The 18,703-nt window shown below is 39.6% G+C and overlaps 1 protein-coding gene and 1 long non-coding RNA gene across 3 annotated transcripts; one reads left to right on the top strand and one right to left on the bottom strand.

Moving 5' to 3' along the window:
* Positions 1 to 4,422: 4,422 nt before the first annotated feature.
* Positions 4,423 to 8,482, bottom strand: LOC137194222 (uncharacterized). Of its 2 annotated transcripts, XR_010930938.1 has the most exons (4): positions 8,400 to 8,482; positions 7,260 to 7,332; positions 6,062 to 6,402; positions 4,423 to 5,795 (listed from the first exon to the last, which is right to left on the bottom strand). It is a non-coding gene; the product is annotated as an uncharacterized lncRNA (long non-coding RNA). The 2 variants fall into 2 exon arrangements; XR_010930937.1 differs by having other exon boundaries at positions 4,423 to 6,402.
* Positions 8,483 to 8,601: 119 nt separating this feature from the next.
* On the top strand, positions 8,602 to 12,536 carry glula (glutamate-ammonia ligase (glutamine synthase) a). Its single transcript, XM_067605895.1, has 7 exons — positions 8,602 to 8,750; positions 9,423 to 9,611; positions 9,717 to 9,878; positions 10,770 to 10,916; positions 11,010 to 11,137; positions 11,242 to 11,441; positions 11,535 to 12,536. Exons 2-7 carry the CDS (start codon positions 9,446 to 9,448, stop codon positions 11,845 to 11,847), a joined length of 1,116 nt encoding a protein of 371 aa, XP_067461996.1. The 5' UTR covers positions 8,602 to 8,750; positions 9,423 to 9,445; the 3' UTR covers positions 11,848 to 12,536.
* Positions 12,537 to 18,703: the final 6,167 nt, after the last annotated feature.

Here is an 18,703-nt window from a genome sequence, read left to right as displayed (position 1 = left end):
GAACCATAGAAATAGTAAAAAACTACCAAAGCAATTGTTTAAGGTATAGTTTTTGGGAAAATACAGATTCTTTGCGATCTTGCCGAGTTAGAAGCCACAGCCTGTAGCTGGCTAGCTTAGCTTAGCATAGACACTGACGACAGGAGAAAAACAACTAGCATAGTTCTCACCAAAGGTTAAAAAAATCCCCCTACTAGCACCACTAAAGTTCACTAAATAGCACATTATATCTTGTTTCTTTAATCCATACAAAAACTGAAGCGTGAATACCACACATACGGTTATGTGCTGGACAATTTCTTGGGCAGGATTAAAGACTTCTTAGTGTCACCATGAGGTTGCCGGGCAGCCTACAGAGAAAACAGGTGTTACATATTGAACTTTAGAGGCGCTAGCTTTTGTTACGACAGGCTAGCTGTTTTCCCCCACTTTCCAGTCTTTATGCTAAGCTAAGCTAACCGGCTGCTGGCTGGTATGAATCTTCTCAATCAATCTTATCAATGTCAAACTGTTCCTTTAACATCAGCTACAACAGGTTCACTGTAGGTTCACCAGATTTGATCAAAATCACAGTGTTTTGCCGTGCTCTCACGCTACAGTAATTGTTTTTGTCAACAGTAGTTGTAGTTCAGGTAGTTGTTCAGGTATTATGGATATTTAAAAAAAAGGATATATAAAATATTTATGTTTTTCACAATTCAAAAAGACTGAAACAGTGAGAGCATAAAACCAAAACCAAATACAGCCACAGTCACTGACAACTACTACTACTGTTCAGGATGTATTCTGTCGTTGTATCTGCTTTCCTTATATACAGTCTGACAATAAATAATGTGATTTACTGTATAAAAAAACAACATTTTAGAATCTTGCACCTCACTGTGTTTGTATTCTCAAAGTTAGAAAATGGTGACAACAGTACATTAGCCAAAAAAATCTAAAACATTGTTTTTCTCATATTGTTCAACAACAGAAGTTCTTAAAATGTATTAATCAAATTACAATGACCAACTAAAATATGCGCAGAACTTGTAAAAATATTATTTGACTTCATGTTGCATGTTTAAAATTGGAAGGCAAGTAGATATATGATTGCAAACTGACTGAGTTTTTAAATACACAAGTTAAAAACTAAAATGAAACTAAATATATAAAACCCAGTACATTAGCTATTATGATAAACCACAATGTTATAGTTTCCTCTTTAATCTACAATCATGAAAACTAAAATTGTGGTTTGCAGGAGCATGAATTCTGTATGCACTGCTCTCTGTTTAAGATACAACACTCAATTTACAGACCAAAAAAATAAATAAAGGCAACAAATTTTATCAGCTGTAGACATCCCATATGAATGTGAGAGACCAGGATGACAAACACACAAATTCATGCCGAGAAAAGGGAGCAAAAAAATAATTTTATATAGTCTGCCACTTACAATATTCACTTATTTTTCACCAGAAACGTTGTTGTCTCTGTCACGATTCAATCTGCACACTCCCCTCACGCTGTATAATACCTAGTTAAAGCCAGCAGGGTGTGAAATGGTATTTGGAAATAAATGAAACTGACTATGAAACAGTGGAGTTGGGAGATATTGCCATGTCAAGATGACAGACAAGTCCTGGACTGGAGCAAAAAAGTTATTATCCCAAAGAAGAGCAAGGCTGGATTAAATATAACCCATGATGCCTCACACTGCTCTGCCTTCATCCTCGCTGATACCGGCGAGAGAATATAGACAAAAATCACACACATGCAACAATCCATGCAGCAGCTAGTGCTCCTGCTGATTTTCATTTGAACAATCAATAGTATTTCATGCTGCCATGCCAATAAGGGTTATTGCAAAGTGTTTGGTTATTGATGCTCCATATAAAGTGTTTTTGAAGGAGCTTTAGAGGAACAGAATCCCTTGAGGCTCCTCCTGGCCTGATTTACAGCTGAACTGATGAGTCACAGAGGACATGCTGGGCATTGAAATAGCGACAAGTATGTTGTCAGCCTTATTAATTTTTAAGGTAGAGCGTTGTCCTGTGGTTTGTAGAGGACATGATGATATATGACGGCTAGGGGATTGCCGGGGTTAGGGCCTAATTGTTAAGAGGTTGAGTGGGGTGAAGGTGTTAGATGTGTGGAGGGTTATTCATCACCTCTGTGCTGAGTGACGGAGCTGAAAACTAGGAGGTGAGTTTTAAAGTCAGGAGGGAAAGTTTGTGCTGCCCTTCACGATGTTTATTTTTGCTCCTTTTGACCAAATTCAACCAAGTTCTTCGTGTCTTTTATTCCAAAAATCTTCCCTCAACAAAGTACAGAGGTAAAATAACATCACTGTGTCCTGATCTGTCTCTTCAGATTTCATTATAAAGGCCTTAAATTATATTTTGACAGTTTACATCATACAAATTGGACACGTAATAACTGTTCTTGTAGTGAGTGGAGGATATTGGCTTGTGAATTTTAAATTTACAGAATTATACTTTACAAGATTTGTTTTTTATGTTTTTTTTCTCTATTGAATGCCCATTGAAGGGTCGTCCAATAGAGAAACGTCTACTGGTTGAGTGAAAATGTCCCCTTGGTTGCTCATTGAAGGACCTCAGTTCTGCCAAATGAAGTCCTGCACTGGTAGCTGCTGCCCTCTGCTGGAGTTATGAGTGATTTCCCAAAACAAATAAATCTCAGCGTTTTGTTTATCACACTACTCTACATTCCAAATGTTTTACATTCATGTTTCAATCATTTGTATGTTAGAATCTAAATAATTAAGCTGTATGCTGCACTTTAATCTACAGCGGTGGTGAACTCAAAGAAGATTTCACATTGGAGATCTTCAAAGGTTCAGTGAAACAAATCAGAGCTATATTATATTTGATTCTGCAATATATAAAGAGTAACATTAATGCTCAAAACAGTATAAACTTTTTGAACTCACTGCCACAGTCCATGACAGCTGCTATCAAAATTAAAATGGACATCCATATTATATCTGATATTTAACTATTTTTAATTTCCTTGTCTGTTGGAGAACTTTTGTCACACACAGTTCACTCATTTTTGCAGCAGAAAGCGACCACAGCTGCTAATAGAAGTAGCACTGGAGGCTCCACATCCAGGATTTGAGAGTCAGTTGCTGCACAGTGTTGTGTATATGACTTATGTATATAACGTTCAGAAGTTAACTCAGCACCAACTAGCAAAAGTTATTAGATCTGTTCCTCTTCTGTCTACTGCATCAGCACATGATGATAATGTAACCTTGACCAAGAAAAAAAAAGGCAACGCACCTTTAACTCAGGCAAGTTTAAAATTTCTACAAGTTGATTTTCATATTGTGAAACCAAACTAGTGGAAACGTATCAATATTACGTTTCAATAGCTCTTCTTAAACTCATTCTTTTTTTTAAGAGGATAAAACTATTTTAAAAAGCTTTCACATTTTAAAATGTGTTAATACATTTTACTAATGTGTCTCCCTTTTATATTCCATCTCATGATTAATTTCCCTCCAACAAGTTTACAGTCTCCATTTTGTTCATGCTTTACACAGACTTCTGTTTACGGGCAAAAATGAGACAAGGTCCCACCTCCAGAGAAGTGACGGACGCTCTCGGTGTCCAGTCACTGGAAAGTGAGAGTGTTGATGAAATTGGAAAACACTCCATCACTCTTGGCATCAGAGAGAAGTCCTCTGAGCTCTTTTTTCCCTTGGAGAACGCCTCTCTGATGAAGTCACTTGTGTTTTTTGTTTTTTTTATGTTTATCTGTATGAGGACAATCAGGGTGATACAGTGAGACATGGTCCAATTCATAAGACGTAAACGCAGGAAAATTCAGCTCACTTCAGTTCTATTATGAAATAAATGTGTCACTGTGTCCAAGTGACTGATGAGGCTCATACCAACAGTTACATCAGTATCGCACAGTATCGCTGCAATGATGTATCCTGGTTAAAATGTCAACAGCACAGCCCAGTACCAGTCTGTGAGGTTAGGGTTTTCCTCTTGACTTTACGATGAACCATGTTGTCTTGATGATGCTATTTTTTCATTATCTAACCAGTCACAGAGTGTTTAGATAGATAGAGCTAAATAATTGTAATTCCTACATATTGGGGAAAATAAAAAATAAAGACATATGTGAATTGCAGCAAGCTTTGCAGTAGAATTTGTAGGAATTAGGGTTAGGAATTTTAAGATATCATCTTCTTTGTCTGCATCTTTTGAAAAATTGGTAGTTCTGCTTTTTGTTTTGATGGAGACAAGTTCAGACAACTTCATGTTACTGACAAAAAACGTCTTTTTGTAGAGATAACACATTTGTCTGACAAATCATCACTACTGGACGAGCTGGAAAGGAGCTGAAAGATACACAGTACACATTTATTTTAGTTTTTTTAATTGGCATATTGGTCCTATTAGCTACAATTTGATTGACTAATAAATTATGAAAGAAATACAGCCGTGACACAGTGACAGAATAGGTGTTCCCTATACTGTATATGGCAAAAAGCACCTTTATGCCCTGTGGTGCACACTATCTTTTGACATAAATTTTTAAGTATTTATTTGATTTTTTTTTTTTAACAATTAAATCTCAAAGAGGGAGACTGAAATCAAATGTAAAATTAGGATGAGAAAAAAAAGACCCCTCCCCCTGCTCTTCCAAAACATCCTGAACCCCCTCACAGCCTTATAAGTTTCATACAGTTCCCAAGTTTCCAATCAAATCTCCTCTGAGCCTTAGCTGAGATATCAAATACTCATCTCCAACAGATCGTTTGTCTGATGAAAAACCTGGTGGGCTCTGACAATACCAGGTCCAACGATGGAAACAGGTCCACAAATTTACAGTTCTTTTCCCAACAAAGTTTAATCTTACACATATATTATTAATAAACCAAAGTGAAGAAGGCATCTCCCCAAAATACTAATGTAGAAATCAGTCTGGTAGTGCTGGACATCGACCCAAAATGTATCCTCACGCTTCAAGTGAAACCGGTGAGGACTTTCCAGATATGTATGTTTTTGTGTGCAGGATGGAGAGTCCCATCCCTTTGGTTACTTATCCTCTCTGAACATGAGGCCCTGGTTCACAGAAAACTCACAACAGACTGGTGAGGCAGCTTGCATCGTGCCCTCAGGCAAATGTGACAATGAATAAGCTGTGAAAATTCAACATGTTTTGTCTGAGAACAGCAAGTCACTTAACACAGGCTGAGATTTCATCATCCACCAGGAACACAGCCTGAATCTCTCAGAACATAAAGTCACAAGTTATTAGAACGTTTTTCACAGTTTTTCCCCAGTTAAAGTGTGAGGACCTGGTGGGCTTCTACTCCAGAATATCTAGTTTGAATGTTTTACTGACCAATTTTAGGCAGATTAGATGCTTTGAACAAATGACTGACAGAATGTAACCTGAATTTAACCAAAATTCAGGATGAGAAATTAAAACTTGAACATCTGAGCGACAGAGGATAAGCAGTCAAGCGTCTGTCCTATCAGGTTACGTGCTCTTAGTGACATGATCCAAATGTTTGATCTGCCTTAAATACAAGAGGAGGAAGAATCCCTCCAAACATATTCTAAGACATAAACAGTAAAAATATTCATATCTTTCAACAACAAATTATTCAAACTATTCTTTGTCTTTCAGTCTTACTGGTTTTTCTGTGGTGCAGGTGGAGGGATCTTCTCTTTCTCAAGTCTTCCGGTGTTCCTGTATCCACAGCGAGCCTAAAACAGAGCCTTCATCATCCTCTTCACCTGCCATTAGGTGGTGCTGTATACCCACTGAGCAGCAAAACAAAACCATAGCAGAAGGTTAGGGTGATTTTATGTTGTGATATATTGAACGTTCTCAGTGTATCACTGATGCAGGTTTAATTACCAGATGTGTGAGAAATGTAAGAGGGAGTTAAGCAATTCAAACAAAGAGCAAAAGATTTAAAAGCAGATAAAAGTGTGAATTCGCAGAGGAGGACAATTCTGTGTCAACATGTTTTCATGCATAGAAGAGTCTGTTAATATTAATACTAATATTTTGTTACTGAATTCACCTGGCATGCTTTCTGCTCAGTTTGAATCACACTGCCAGAAGTCAGCATGATGATAACACACACACATTTGTGGCTTCATGCAGAGTTTTAGTTCATTTCTGCCTTTAATGGCAAAACTAAGGTTCACTACAACAACATTCGTGGCCAGAAGCTGCTGCTGCTGCAGGACTCTGATGAAGACATCCTCTTATCTTCAGAAGCAGGTTCAAAGAGGTGTCCAGCTCCTGCCACAGTCACAGGTGGTGCAGCCACAGGCCCTAAAAATGTCCTCATAAGGACACCAGCTGGAGTATCAGCAGACAAGCCTGGGGAGAAGTGTTCATACAAGGACAAAGTCTGGTCTGGGAAGGAAGGGAAGACAGAATTGGCAATGATGGACAACGGATGATACAACAGTGATTGCATGAAAACATAGGAAGGGCAGGATTAAGGGTACATCTGTAATGGAACGGTTTTCCTCATGGCCATAATTTAGTTCACTCCACGCTCTTATGTTGTCACTGTCTGTGTTTTTCCTCCATCAATCTGCTCCTGGCGTGAATTTTGTTTGTACCCTGTCTCCACATCGCTGTCTGCGACCTGCTCATTCCTGTCTTACTGCAGCAACCATCAGATGCTCTTCAAAGCTCAAAGGAAGCTGTTGTTGGAGGCCTCTGATGATTCCATATTTGTACTCACACTGTCTGAACAAATATACAGAACAACTAAGGGGGTCATTTGCAGGGTTGATTGCTTATTTAGCCCAATAACTGTATATAATGAATAATAATCACACAACAGTCAGTATTATATTGGAGTAGATAACCTGAAGGAATAGATAGTTTGGTGGACCAAGTGTTCAGGTAGAGAGTTCAGGATTTTCCAGGCTAAATCATTTCAATGCAAATTAATCCTAATCCTATTTACAAATTCCACTGTCTAACTATCCTATTATGCTCTCTACTTATCATACTAAAAGAAATACCTGCATCCCCCCCAGAATACTCACATCCTCACATTCAGGAACATTCTCACCTGTGCCTGAACAATGCGACAAGCCTCCTATAAACACATTTACTATCCAATAGCATTTGCAAGGATAAACAATAGGACCCATTGACTATGTAAATGTGGTCTTTTACAGATTTACAGATTTTTTTTTAGGACAGCTAAAAGTGATGTATGTGTATATGATGTATTTTGCAACTGTGGGCCTTACAGGGTTAATGCCACAAAGTCTGCAGGTCTCTTCAAGAATAAAGCTCAAAGCAGCATCTTCTTGTTCTTTGGTACTGAGGGAACAGTCATTTCAGGCAGAAGGTGTCCAAAAAGAGAGGTTTAGATCTAATGTGCATCAGTCTCCCTGGCATCTGATTAAAACTGAAACTATTAGTCAATGAATCCATTAGTCAAGAAGACAGAAGACTAGTCAGCAACTATTTTGCTAGTAAATTAATTGTTTAAGTAATTTATCGAGCAAAATAGTCAAACATTCTCTGGTTCCAGGATTTGGATGCTTTCTAAACTGAATCTCTTATGTTTTGGACTGTTTTCTGACACAATGAGATGTCTGAAAACATCACTTTGGACTCTAAGAAACTGAGATGGACATTTTTCTGACATTTTATTGACTAAATGATTCACAATATTGGTAACATTTTCTTTTAAGGGTCCCGTTCTTTCCTACTAATTTCCAGGACATTCTTTCAATCATTTCTCTAAAGTAGCCACTGAGTAACTGTTCATTCTTAGGACATTTCTTTAAAGGGTTTATGTAATTTGGTGGTATATTGGAAATCTAATCAAGAATATAATATAATATTTTCTGTCAGTTAAAGATTTGTATATGTGATATAGCCTACATACAACATAATGAGTGGGTACAACATTTCTCTCTATTTTTCTTATAATTTGTAAATTACATCACCCTTTCTGTAAAATTTCCTTTAATCTTAACGGTTAAATACCTGCAAATTACACAGAATATCCTGGAAATTAATATAAAATTGAAGGACCTGTAAAATAAAGCGTTACCTATTGTTTTAACAATGATCAATATGGGTACATTTATGCATCATTTTCTCACGTGGGATTCCAGTGCAAAACCGGAATGTACCAAATCCAAAGCACTTTTTTCTTAGTGGAATTACATAATGTCTCCCAGTAAAACCAGTATACAATGGCACCGCTTTCTACCACACGGTGGCGTCTTAGACTGAGATTCCCTGATGGCTTTAAGCTGAGGATGAAGATGTTGTACATTTTGTTCCATAAGATTGTCCCCTTCAATGAGGCACGTTTTCTGTCGTTGTTTTTTTTAAAGTGATCGAGTCAGCCTACATCACACTCTTTGTCTTACTTTTAACTGTGCGTAATTCCTCGGATTGTGTCTCCATGTGAGGATAAGGACGCGCAGCGGAGGGTCACTCACGCACAGTAACACGCGGCTGAGCTGCTAGAGGGCGGTGCGGTTCAGTTTCCATCCTGTCCAATGATCGGGCTACATGTGCCTTCAATCACCTTGGAGTAAAAACACGGCCGTCTCTCTGACCAATCATAGACGCGACGTCCCAGTTCCTGCTCTTATAAATGTGGCCGGACCCGGAGCTTCGGTACCGGAGAATGAGAGAGTTACTAGCGAGACATCACACCACAAGACACTGGACCTGTCAGTCCTTTAGTTTTTATTTCAATTTCCTCGTTTCTCCAGGTAATTTCTTTTATATTTTCATGGTGGGGAGGAGCTCTGCAGCTTCTGTTTATTGTGCCAGACTTTTCATTGTTTCAGACTTCAATGAACTGTTACTTAATGTGTGTGTTTATCTCGCCTCGGTGCCTTCAAATTGAGGTTGAATGTGTTTACAAGTTTGGTTATGTGCGTCTACAGGCTTTTAGTTGTAAGTATTAAGGTGATGGAGCTCAACGAGGAAACCTATGATGTAATATTGCTTCACTCTCAACTATTGTCACCATGACTACGACAACAGGCTCTTGCCAACAGGATGTTGTGTAGAGATCCGTTTTTCGGCTCAAGTGTCTGGTTTCCCTGTAATGTGGGTTTTTCCCGTTAGTCATCCTTTGTGAGCTGGCGGCGTTAAATAAGTTGTTTTTTTGTTTTTATTTGCTCATGCACAGGCGGTGGAAAGTGGCTTTTTTCTTTTCCTTCCAGCATTGAGAGAGGAGAAAAAACTGGAAATGTGCCATCTTTTACATTTTCAGCTTGTTTTTCATCCCTTTCTCCTTTCTGGAAGAAGAAACAATAGTGCTGTTTTTTGTTTTTTTGCGCCCCCCTCTCCAAACCTCTGGTTACGCAACATATGATCCAGAGCGCAACGCGGTCTCATACCTGATCTCTCTCTCTCTCCTCTCTCCTTGTTCTCAGGTGTGTTATAGTAGGAAATAAAGATGGCCACGTCCGCCAGCGCCAGCTTGAGTAAAACTGTCAAGCAGCAGTACATGGAGCTCCCTCAGGGGGAAAAAGTCCAAGCTATGTATATTTGGATTGATGGAACCGGAGAAGGACTGCGGTGCAAAACAAGGACGCTGGATTCTGAGCCCAAGAGCATCGAAGGTAAGCCTCCTGAATCCTCCTAAAGTCTCTGACTACTAAAAATGTCCTTAAAGATAATGTTCAATCATGTATTATAATATAACGGTTTTCTTCCTGCTTGTGTAGATCTGCCTGAGTGGAACTTCGATGGCTCCAGTACCTACCAGTCTGAGGGGTCCAACAGCGACATGTATCTGGTTCCTGCTGCCATGTTCCGTGACCCGTTCCGTAAAGACCCCAACAAGCTGGTCCTGTGTGAAGTGCTGAAGTACAACCGCAAGCCTGCAGGTAACAAAGAGGCTCAGAATCTGTAAAATTTGAGCTGTAGTGAACGGAGTAATACTCAATAATGTCATAATAATCAATTATAGTGACATAATGTCAATAATAATCAATTGACCACTGTTAAATATAAAAAATATACCAGCAAAATGTACAAATTTTAAAACCACAGTAACTTTAGGTCCACCTTAAAGAGAAGCAAATTACTTGATTGGTCAGTCAGTGCAATGTGGGCGGGACATAATCTTTATATAAAAGAAGGGGATGAAACCCAAAACCTGAATCAAGAGGAAGACTCTTTAGTTGCCAGTTTTTAGTTTACATTTTGAAATGAGAGAGCATGAAAATGCCTGAAAATGAGCCACTTTCCAAACTTTGAGCAGATCATGCAGATGTCTTATCAGCAATTTAACCCTGGATGTGTTACATTTGTATTGTAGCAACACAGTTGAAATTCACAGTTATGAATACACACACACATGTGACACACAGAGACAAATACACTAATTTACACACACTTGTTCTGTCTCATGTGCATGCACACTGATGCAGGTGCTGTAGATCTAGAAGTGATAGACATAGCAGTGAAGTAGTCCTTAATTTAGTAAAGTGAACACAGATTATTGCAAAACAAGCACAGGAAACAGAGGAAGCTGGCAGATTTAACTCTTCAGTTTCTCTGGCCTATTTTGTTTTGGAGGAGAAAGTCACTCTCATTGCTCTGGAACCCAAAATGATGATGGAAACCAAACTACTGGGAAAATCTATTTAGAAATAGTGTATAATTTGCATTTTTACTATGAACATGCTTCAGGAGATTTGCAAAACTGGCCCCTGTACCATATTTGACTGTACTGGTGTTAGTTGGTCTTCTAATCTGAATGTTTCTCTCTGCAGAAACCAACCTTCGAATCACATGCAGTGCAATTATGAAGATGGTAGAGGAGCAGCATCCCTGGTTCGGCATGGAGCAGGAGTACACAATTCTGGGCACTGACGGACATCCTTTTGGTTGGCCATCTAACGGTTTCCCTGGACCACAAGGTAAGCAGCTTCTCAAGAGTTTAGTTTTAGTGTAAATGTGTTTTTCGGGCGTTTATATGTGGATGGTTTGTTTAACAATCTGCCTGTTTGCAGGTCCATACTACTGTGGTGTGGGAGCAGACAAAGCCTATGGCAGAGATATAGTGGAGGCCCATTACAGAGCTTGTCTGTATGCTGGAGTCCAGATTTGTGGCACAAATGCAGAAGTGATGCCTGCTCAGGTAAAAAAAGAAACTAATCATGTTTGAAGTTTGCACACATCTTCATGGTTTAAGGGCCACTTAAAAATGTAATTCATAATAATCTTGAATCTTTTTGTGTTCAGTGGGAGTTCCAGGTTGGACCTTGTGAAGGGATCAACATGGGTGATCATCTCTGGGTGGCACGCTTCATTCTGCACCGTGTCTGTGAAGACTTCGGCGTGGTCGCCTCATTTGACCCCAAGCCAATCCCTGGTAACTGGAACGGTGCTGGCTGCCATACAAACTTCAGCACAAAGGAGATGAGGGAAGATGGTGGATTAAAGTGAGTTTCAAAACCTGTCAGAGGATTGATTTGACAGCTCTGCCATAATGTCGTGTTTTGCAGGAATCTCTAACGGAAAATTTCTGCTTTCAGATCCATTGAGGACGCCATTGAGAAGCTTGGAAAGAGGCACAGCTATCACATTCGTGCCTACGATCCCAAAGGGGGGCTCGACAACGCCCGCCGTCTCACCGGCCACCACGAAACCTCAAACATCCACGAATTCTCCGCAGGTGTGGCCAACCGCGGCGCCAGCATCCGCATTCCCCGCAATGTCGGCCAGGAGAAGAAAGGCTACTTCGAGGATCGCCGTCCATCAGCCAACTGCGACCCGTACGGTGTGACCGAGGCCCTGATCCGCACCTGTTTGCTGAACGAGGAGGGAGATGAACCTGCGGATTACTAAATCCACAACTCATGGACTGACTCCTACTGCCCTCCTGACTTTATCTTTTCTTTTAACTAGTACTGTATTTTTTTTCTCTCCCATTGAGATGATTTAACCTGCATTTTTAATGGATTAAAGTTGGCTGGTCAACTTAAACATGACAAGGTATAATCATATCCTTGGTAGTTATAAGCTGGTAATGGCAGGGTCTGTCTTCCCCTCGTCTTTAGAAGGGATTGGCTTTTGTAACACTGTTTTATAGCCCATGTCATATCTTTCCCTTTTATGTCTGGTGACTAAAAATGAACTAAAGCACATGGACACTGAAGCGTAGAGCTGCTAAGGCTGGACAGCATGTGTAACTTAATAAATCTTAGTTCATGTATTGCTAATATGTTGACCTGCCTTTTCAACTATCCAGTCTTCAATGTTACTAATTCTCTGATTTTATGAAGTGTCTATTTTTAAATGGCAACGTTTGATGTCACTGGGTCAACTTGTATGGTACGCTTTGTAGATGTCTGTGCCCAGATGTATGTTGTTAAAAATGTGGTGGATCTGTCCATAATGCCATTTGTAGATTTCCTCAAGGAGTTTTATCCTTTTGTTAACTGCGATATTGTAATGCACCTGATTTGGTAAAACATCACGTTTACTGAACCTGGTGTTTTTTATTGATACACTTAAAACTTTTATTTTTATCACAACATTGCTGTCAGACTCTTGACTTCAAGACTTTGAAGGAATAGTTCGACATTTGGGGGAAAATGCACATAATCGCTTTCTTGTCGAGTGTTAGATGAGAAGATTGCTACCACACTTAGCTTGATGAGCGGTATTGATCGTCTCCTTAAACTTTCAGCATTTCCCCAAAAGGTCGAATGATTGCTTTGTCAAGGTAATAGGATGTCACAGCACTTCATCTTCAGCTGCAAAGGCTTAATTTGTGAGTTTAGCGTGGAACAGATGATTCACAGATCTACACAGGAGTCTGGAGCTCAACGCTTTTTCAACAAATTAATTGATAATTATAAGGCAGACATCCCATAAAATTCAACTCTGGCACTAATTTCTCACAATTTAGCCAACTTGTTAACACCATAATGAATTCATAAATAGAAAATATCCATCTCTAGTTGGCTGCAGGAAGAAGAGAGGCTGATTTCCAGACTGCTTTCCTCTTTAAAAGCTGCTCAGACAGCTGTTGACAGCATTTTACTATAACCAGTAAACATTAAAAACCTCACAGTAAAATGAAGTGCTCCTAAAGGTAACCCTAGTAAATGCTCTCTGGCTGTGCCTTCTTTTACCAAACCTTCTGATGTTTCAGTCTGGCTGATATCTTGGCAGGAGCTCAACAGCGGCTTTGTTCTGGCTGTTTTTTGTTTTTTTTTCAAGGCTCCTGTGCGAAGGAACTGGAAACTAGTGTACTCACGAGACAGTCATTATACTCCCTCACTGCAGCCCGAGGCCAATATTCCCAGAAGTGCTTTGTCATAAACAACTTCATTGAACCCGAGTTTGTTGTGGCTGAGAAGTAGTGATCTTGTCTGGATCCTGTAGTTAACCAACAAACAACATGTTAGAAAAAGCTAGATTTGGGTTGTTTGAGGACATTAAAGGTAACACTGCTGAGAAACAGCTGTATGGTAGTTTCTAGATTTAGAGTCAGTTTTAGATGCAATTAGTCAAGCATTTCTAGCTCCAATCGTCAAAATACAGGCAAAGTGTAACTTAAAGAAGCTTGTAAACATCTCCTCATACCTCATATTTGCATCAATGATTGTGACCAAGCTTTGCAGCCTTTTAAAAACAACATAAATGTATCTTACTTAAAGCTGAATCTGGAGTCAGAGCTTCACAGATTTGAACTCTGTGAGGGAGTTTTGTTCTCCAACAAAGAGAACAGGAAGACTTTTCAACCACAGTTCACAAAAAGTACACGTCATCCTCACTTCACGGGACATAAACATTTACTTCTGGTGTTGTCTCCCACATGTCGGGGGAAGGGCAACAAAAAGTTTGCTTTGAGACCTTTCCCCTACATCCCATCTGCCCTCACAACAGAGCGTTAGTCAGCTCACTGATTGGCTTCGCCAGAAACAAGTTAACCAATCATAAAAGTCGAAGGCAGGTTTAGTCCTGTTTCAGGGTATGTCGGCTGGCCTGAAGCCAACAAATGTACTCTAACTTTGTTTTTGTGTTGTTTTTTTCCTCCCAAATCTGAAACCTCTCCGCCCTTTAAACTTTGTTTTTCTGCATGCCTTTGCACATTTCCAAGAGTTTGCATTGGATGTTAGACAGGATGCAAAGTTTGGAAAAACAACTAGAAAGGTGTCATGAGTTAACTTTCTTTTTAAAGATTAAATATAACTGTAACATACTGTGGTTAATAATTATGATGAAGCTAATCTGGAATATTCCAGTTTTTCTGAAACAATTTCTGCCTAAATCCACACAGAAGCTGTTGTTCACTTCAGCTTGATAACGCATGCAAGGAAATGCAGTGTTAAATTTCCTCCTACACACATGCACTCATGCAAACAAAAACAGAACCAAACTGGGACCCCTAACAAAGATGACGTAAACCTAAACCCAGAAACCCTGATCGCTAACTGCCACAAACAATTACAGGGTGGAAAAAACTGGCCCAAACACGACACACTGTCCATTTCTGCATTCCTCGTAAAACTCTCTACGTTCCCAGAGGCAAACAGGGACACCATGTTCTTTTCTCCAACCCGCCCACTCATCCCACCTGTTTTTTTTTTACATCCCTTTGGACACGTGGATAGTCAAAACATTACCAAATTTCAACATTTTACGGGAAGCACATGTCATTAAGCCCAATCACTTCCTCTGACTGTGTTTCTTTTATTGTTATTTTACACAAAACTGTATGGATCTCTTGTATTCATCTGTTTTCCTCTTTGTCTCATTTAACATCTGAGTGTTTTAACGCCATTGCAGAATGGGGGGAGTTTACCAAATCGCTCCGAGGCTCAATTAGGGGTTCGATTTGCATGCAGAATCCACACCGCCTTTCCGTCTGGGAAGCTCAAACGATGGGGAGACACTGGACAAAGGATGGAGAGAGGGATGCTGCCTTGTTGCTATGACAACCACCGGAATGTACAGGCTGGATCGTGGTGGTTCCTGTGCAGAGCGGGAGAAACAGTCATGGGGGGGGGACCACATCCATGTTATGTAAGGAGAGAAAAAAATAAACATGAAATGGGGTCTTATAAATGGAACCGCACAATAGCCCCCCTGGCCAAACACAGATTTAAGATGCTTGTCAGTTAGCATGTAATCACACTGAGGCAGAAGGCAGTCCAAGTTCATATATTTTTACATATAATTAACAATTACTGACTTAAATTTCTGCAATCTAATATAAAATAGCATGTGGAGCTGCAGGGAAAAACAGCACGTGTAGTAAGCATCCATTATTTTTAAAGCTTTTCTTCAGTGCATGTACACTGAAAATTCTCCTCACTTGGATTGTGTTGTTGTGTAACACATCATACTAGTTCAAACCAGTAGTGGCTCTTCATTCTGCAATGTGCAAGAAGAGAGGAATGCATTAGAGGCAGGAAGGGATGAAGGAATGCCGAAATTTAGAAAAAGAAGAAGAAGACAGTAGCTTATTGATTTGTGCAAAATTCTGCAGAGGGAACATCAAGAGAAGGAGAGGAAATGTCAGTATATGGCTCATGTTTTGGCAAGATGCATGTATAATCCTATTAAAGAAAAAAAGACAACAACTGGAGGAATTTCTGTGTGTATCTGAAGGAGTTTTGGATATTTGGATATAACAAAAGTGACAAAAATGTTGCTGATTATGTGAAAATGTGTTTTCGTCTGTGACCGAATCTTGCTTTCTGAGAATAAATGACCTTTCTTGCAGAACCCGCTCCCACACATGTACACAAAAACTCACTCTCACATGCATTTACGCACAAGGGGAAGCTGATCCCACGTGCTCACATTAACTCTGGGAAACACATGTGCTGACACAACCCTGTCTGCAGAGGTTGCAGAGAATAACAAGCTGCCGCATGTTTACATCCACCACACATTTAAACGGTTTGGTATTTTCCACACAGACAGATGCTGTGGCCTGACAAGAAGCATCCTGATTGGCTGAGCACTCCAGTTACGATTGGGCAGATGCTATATCCCCTTCATGCTTACCTGCGCCGTGATTGGCTACACCATTATGTATGACACAGTGACACAGATTTGAGTGTGCTGCTGCAGCAGAGACACAGTTAGTCTGCCTTTGTCTCTTGCACACAGCAGATAGTCAGAACAGATAATTTGCAGCTAAATGTGTGTGTGGTTTTTCAAATAAAGGTGAAATAAACAGAAAAGGAAGGAAAGTTTGACTCACTGTCTGAAATAGCTGCTTTCGGAAATAAGAACACCGTAAATATGGAATTAGCACAGACATCTGTTCAGTTATTTATAAACCAATTTCCAGATTTAAAGCTTATAACCTGCCGGCAGTAAAAGGCCGTGCCATGCATGTTCTTCTACAGTCACACTTGACCTACTTGGACTGCTGTGCAGAATCTACATTTTAATTCTTTGCACTTGAGTAAACATTTCTTTTGTACAAGCATCCTGTAATACTTAAAACCTGTTTGTTCTGAATTGTAGCTCCAAGGCTCGGCCATGAACTTTTGTGAGCTACTCCTTGGAGGAAAACTAGTGGTGAATTTATAATGAACTAAGTGTATCTTTAACATTTTAGCTCACAAACTGTTCTCCTCAGTTTCACCATTCAAACAGTCCTCACTTTCATGGCTTGAATAGTTGGCAGAGGGAATGGCCAGATGCCAGTACTCTTTGCAGCTCTCCCTTCCCCCCAAAAAGCCTCTTGCTGATTTATCTGCAGGGGTTGTCCTTTCTTTAACACACAAAACAATGGCTGACCCGCGTAACCCTTCAAGTCCACTTTCCATCTAATTTTCCCTATCGTAACAAGGCATACAATGGCCTGACGGAAATTAAAAGATGATGAGAGCTTGTACACTTTGTCCTCATGTTTAACCAGTTAGTTTGTCAAGTTAACTTTTTCATATAATATAAACCTTTTTTGCTTTATGTGGGTACATTATGTCACTGCAGCAGTAAACAGTAAAGAACAGAATATGCACACACGACAGGGGCCAAAGGGGGATGTTGCGAACACTAAAACATGCAAAATTAAATACAAATGTTTATATGTAATTGCACATGCAGAGATTCTTGCAAATTTTGAATGTGGTTGCTAAGTTATTGAAAGATTCAGAGACATTATGACTGAAACCTGATCACATGTAATCAAAAGTTTATGTGTAGTTTTTAAAAAACAATGTAATGACTTCAATTTGTTTTATAGGCAAAAAAACATTATATAAAAGCAATGGATCATGCACATTAATACATACAAATATAATCCTACTGCATTCATCTTTGAGCATAATATAAATAGCACTTTGGAGTTTTCAGCACTACAAAGAAGTCATATCTGTGCTGCATGATACTTTTCACATGGCAGCTGTTTGCTTTAAACACTGACCCATTAAGAGGTCAAAGTTTCAGGTCAACCGCAGACCTGAGTGGACACATCTGCAAACAGACACTTAATCAACAGCGGCACCTTACAATGAGTCATCCATAAATTCCTACACACCAGAAACACCCTCCCTCACACCCACTCCCAGCATGAGTCACAGCTGTACACACCTTTTGTAAATTAAAAGTTGGATGACCTCACACCAGCAGTCAGGTAACATACTCAGCACCTTGTGTGTTATGTAAAACTCACTCGTTTCTTCTTGCTTGACACAAAACACTTTGTACAGACAATCAGAGAGGAGGAGAGAGGGGGCTACTGACTCCACTGGAACAAAAAGCCTACTTAGCAGAAAAACAACAATAACCGAGGAGAGGATGTTGCTGCGGGTACAGTAATATGCTGATGTGGTAACACCATTGACCTGGCAGTGAGTCTGTGAGGCAGATGAAGTGACTTTGAATATTACAAGGAGTAAAACTTCATTATATCATTCCATCACATGTCAGAGGGAACCAATAAAATCTGCAATAAAGAATCATTTGATGCATGGACATAAATTCTATATTTGTCTTAAAGCAGATTTCCACACTTTGGACTTGGCTTTAAGACACATGTGGCTTTTCATTTCAGCTTCCTCAGATGTCATATGGTGTTTAACTTAAACTGACCTGAATCTGGTTTGGCCCAGCGATATTCTCTATAATGAGACACGTAAGCAAATAAAAATGGTCTTAAGAAGCAAATAATAATGTTTCTACTTGTGCTTTTTACGTGACGCTTGTGTTTGCTTTTGCAGTTACTCGTTTACTCTTTTCTACGTGGCTGATCCTGGATGTCAGCGTGCGCTACTGTGCAAATAAGAAAAGGTATCAGGTCATGACTATATGCTAAAAAAGAGCCAGGCAAGCAAAAGGTAAGTGGCTCAAGGGAAATATTTGACAACATTTTGGGCAAAATTCCTTGGTATGATAGAAAAAGGTGGGAAAATACTGCCCATGTCAAAAAAAAACAGGGTTTATATTTTCAGCCCTGAGGAGAAATGCTTGAGTAAACTTGAGTACAACTTCCACAGGGAAAACCTTCACTTTCCAGTTCCACTGTTCACCATTTCTTTGATGGTTTCTTTGGTTTCCGCAGTGCTTATAGTGTGCAGTATTTCCTAAATCCAAACTTCCACAGGCCAAACAAGTTTGTGTCTGGTCAGTCAGAGATCTTTCCTGACTTACACCTGTTCATGTTTAACAGCAGTTCAACACACCAAGTCCTCAACTGCAGCTTCCATCAAAACTATCAGTGTTGGAAGTG

Source organism: Thunnus thynnus, chromosome 12 (genome assembly GCF_963924715.1).
Source record: "Thunnus thynnus chromosome 12, fThuThy2.1, whole genome shotgun sequence".
In the NCBI taxonomy this organism is placed as follows: Eukaryota; Metazoa; Chordata; class Actinopteri; order Scombriformes; family Scombridae; genus Thunnus; species Thunnus thynnus.
Note: the sequence above shows the minus strand (reverse complement) of the source record. Positions and strands in the feature narration are given on the sequence as shown.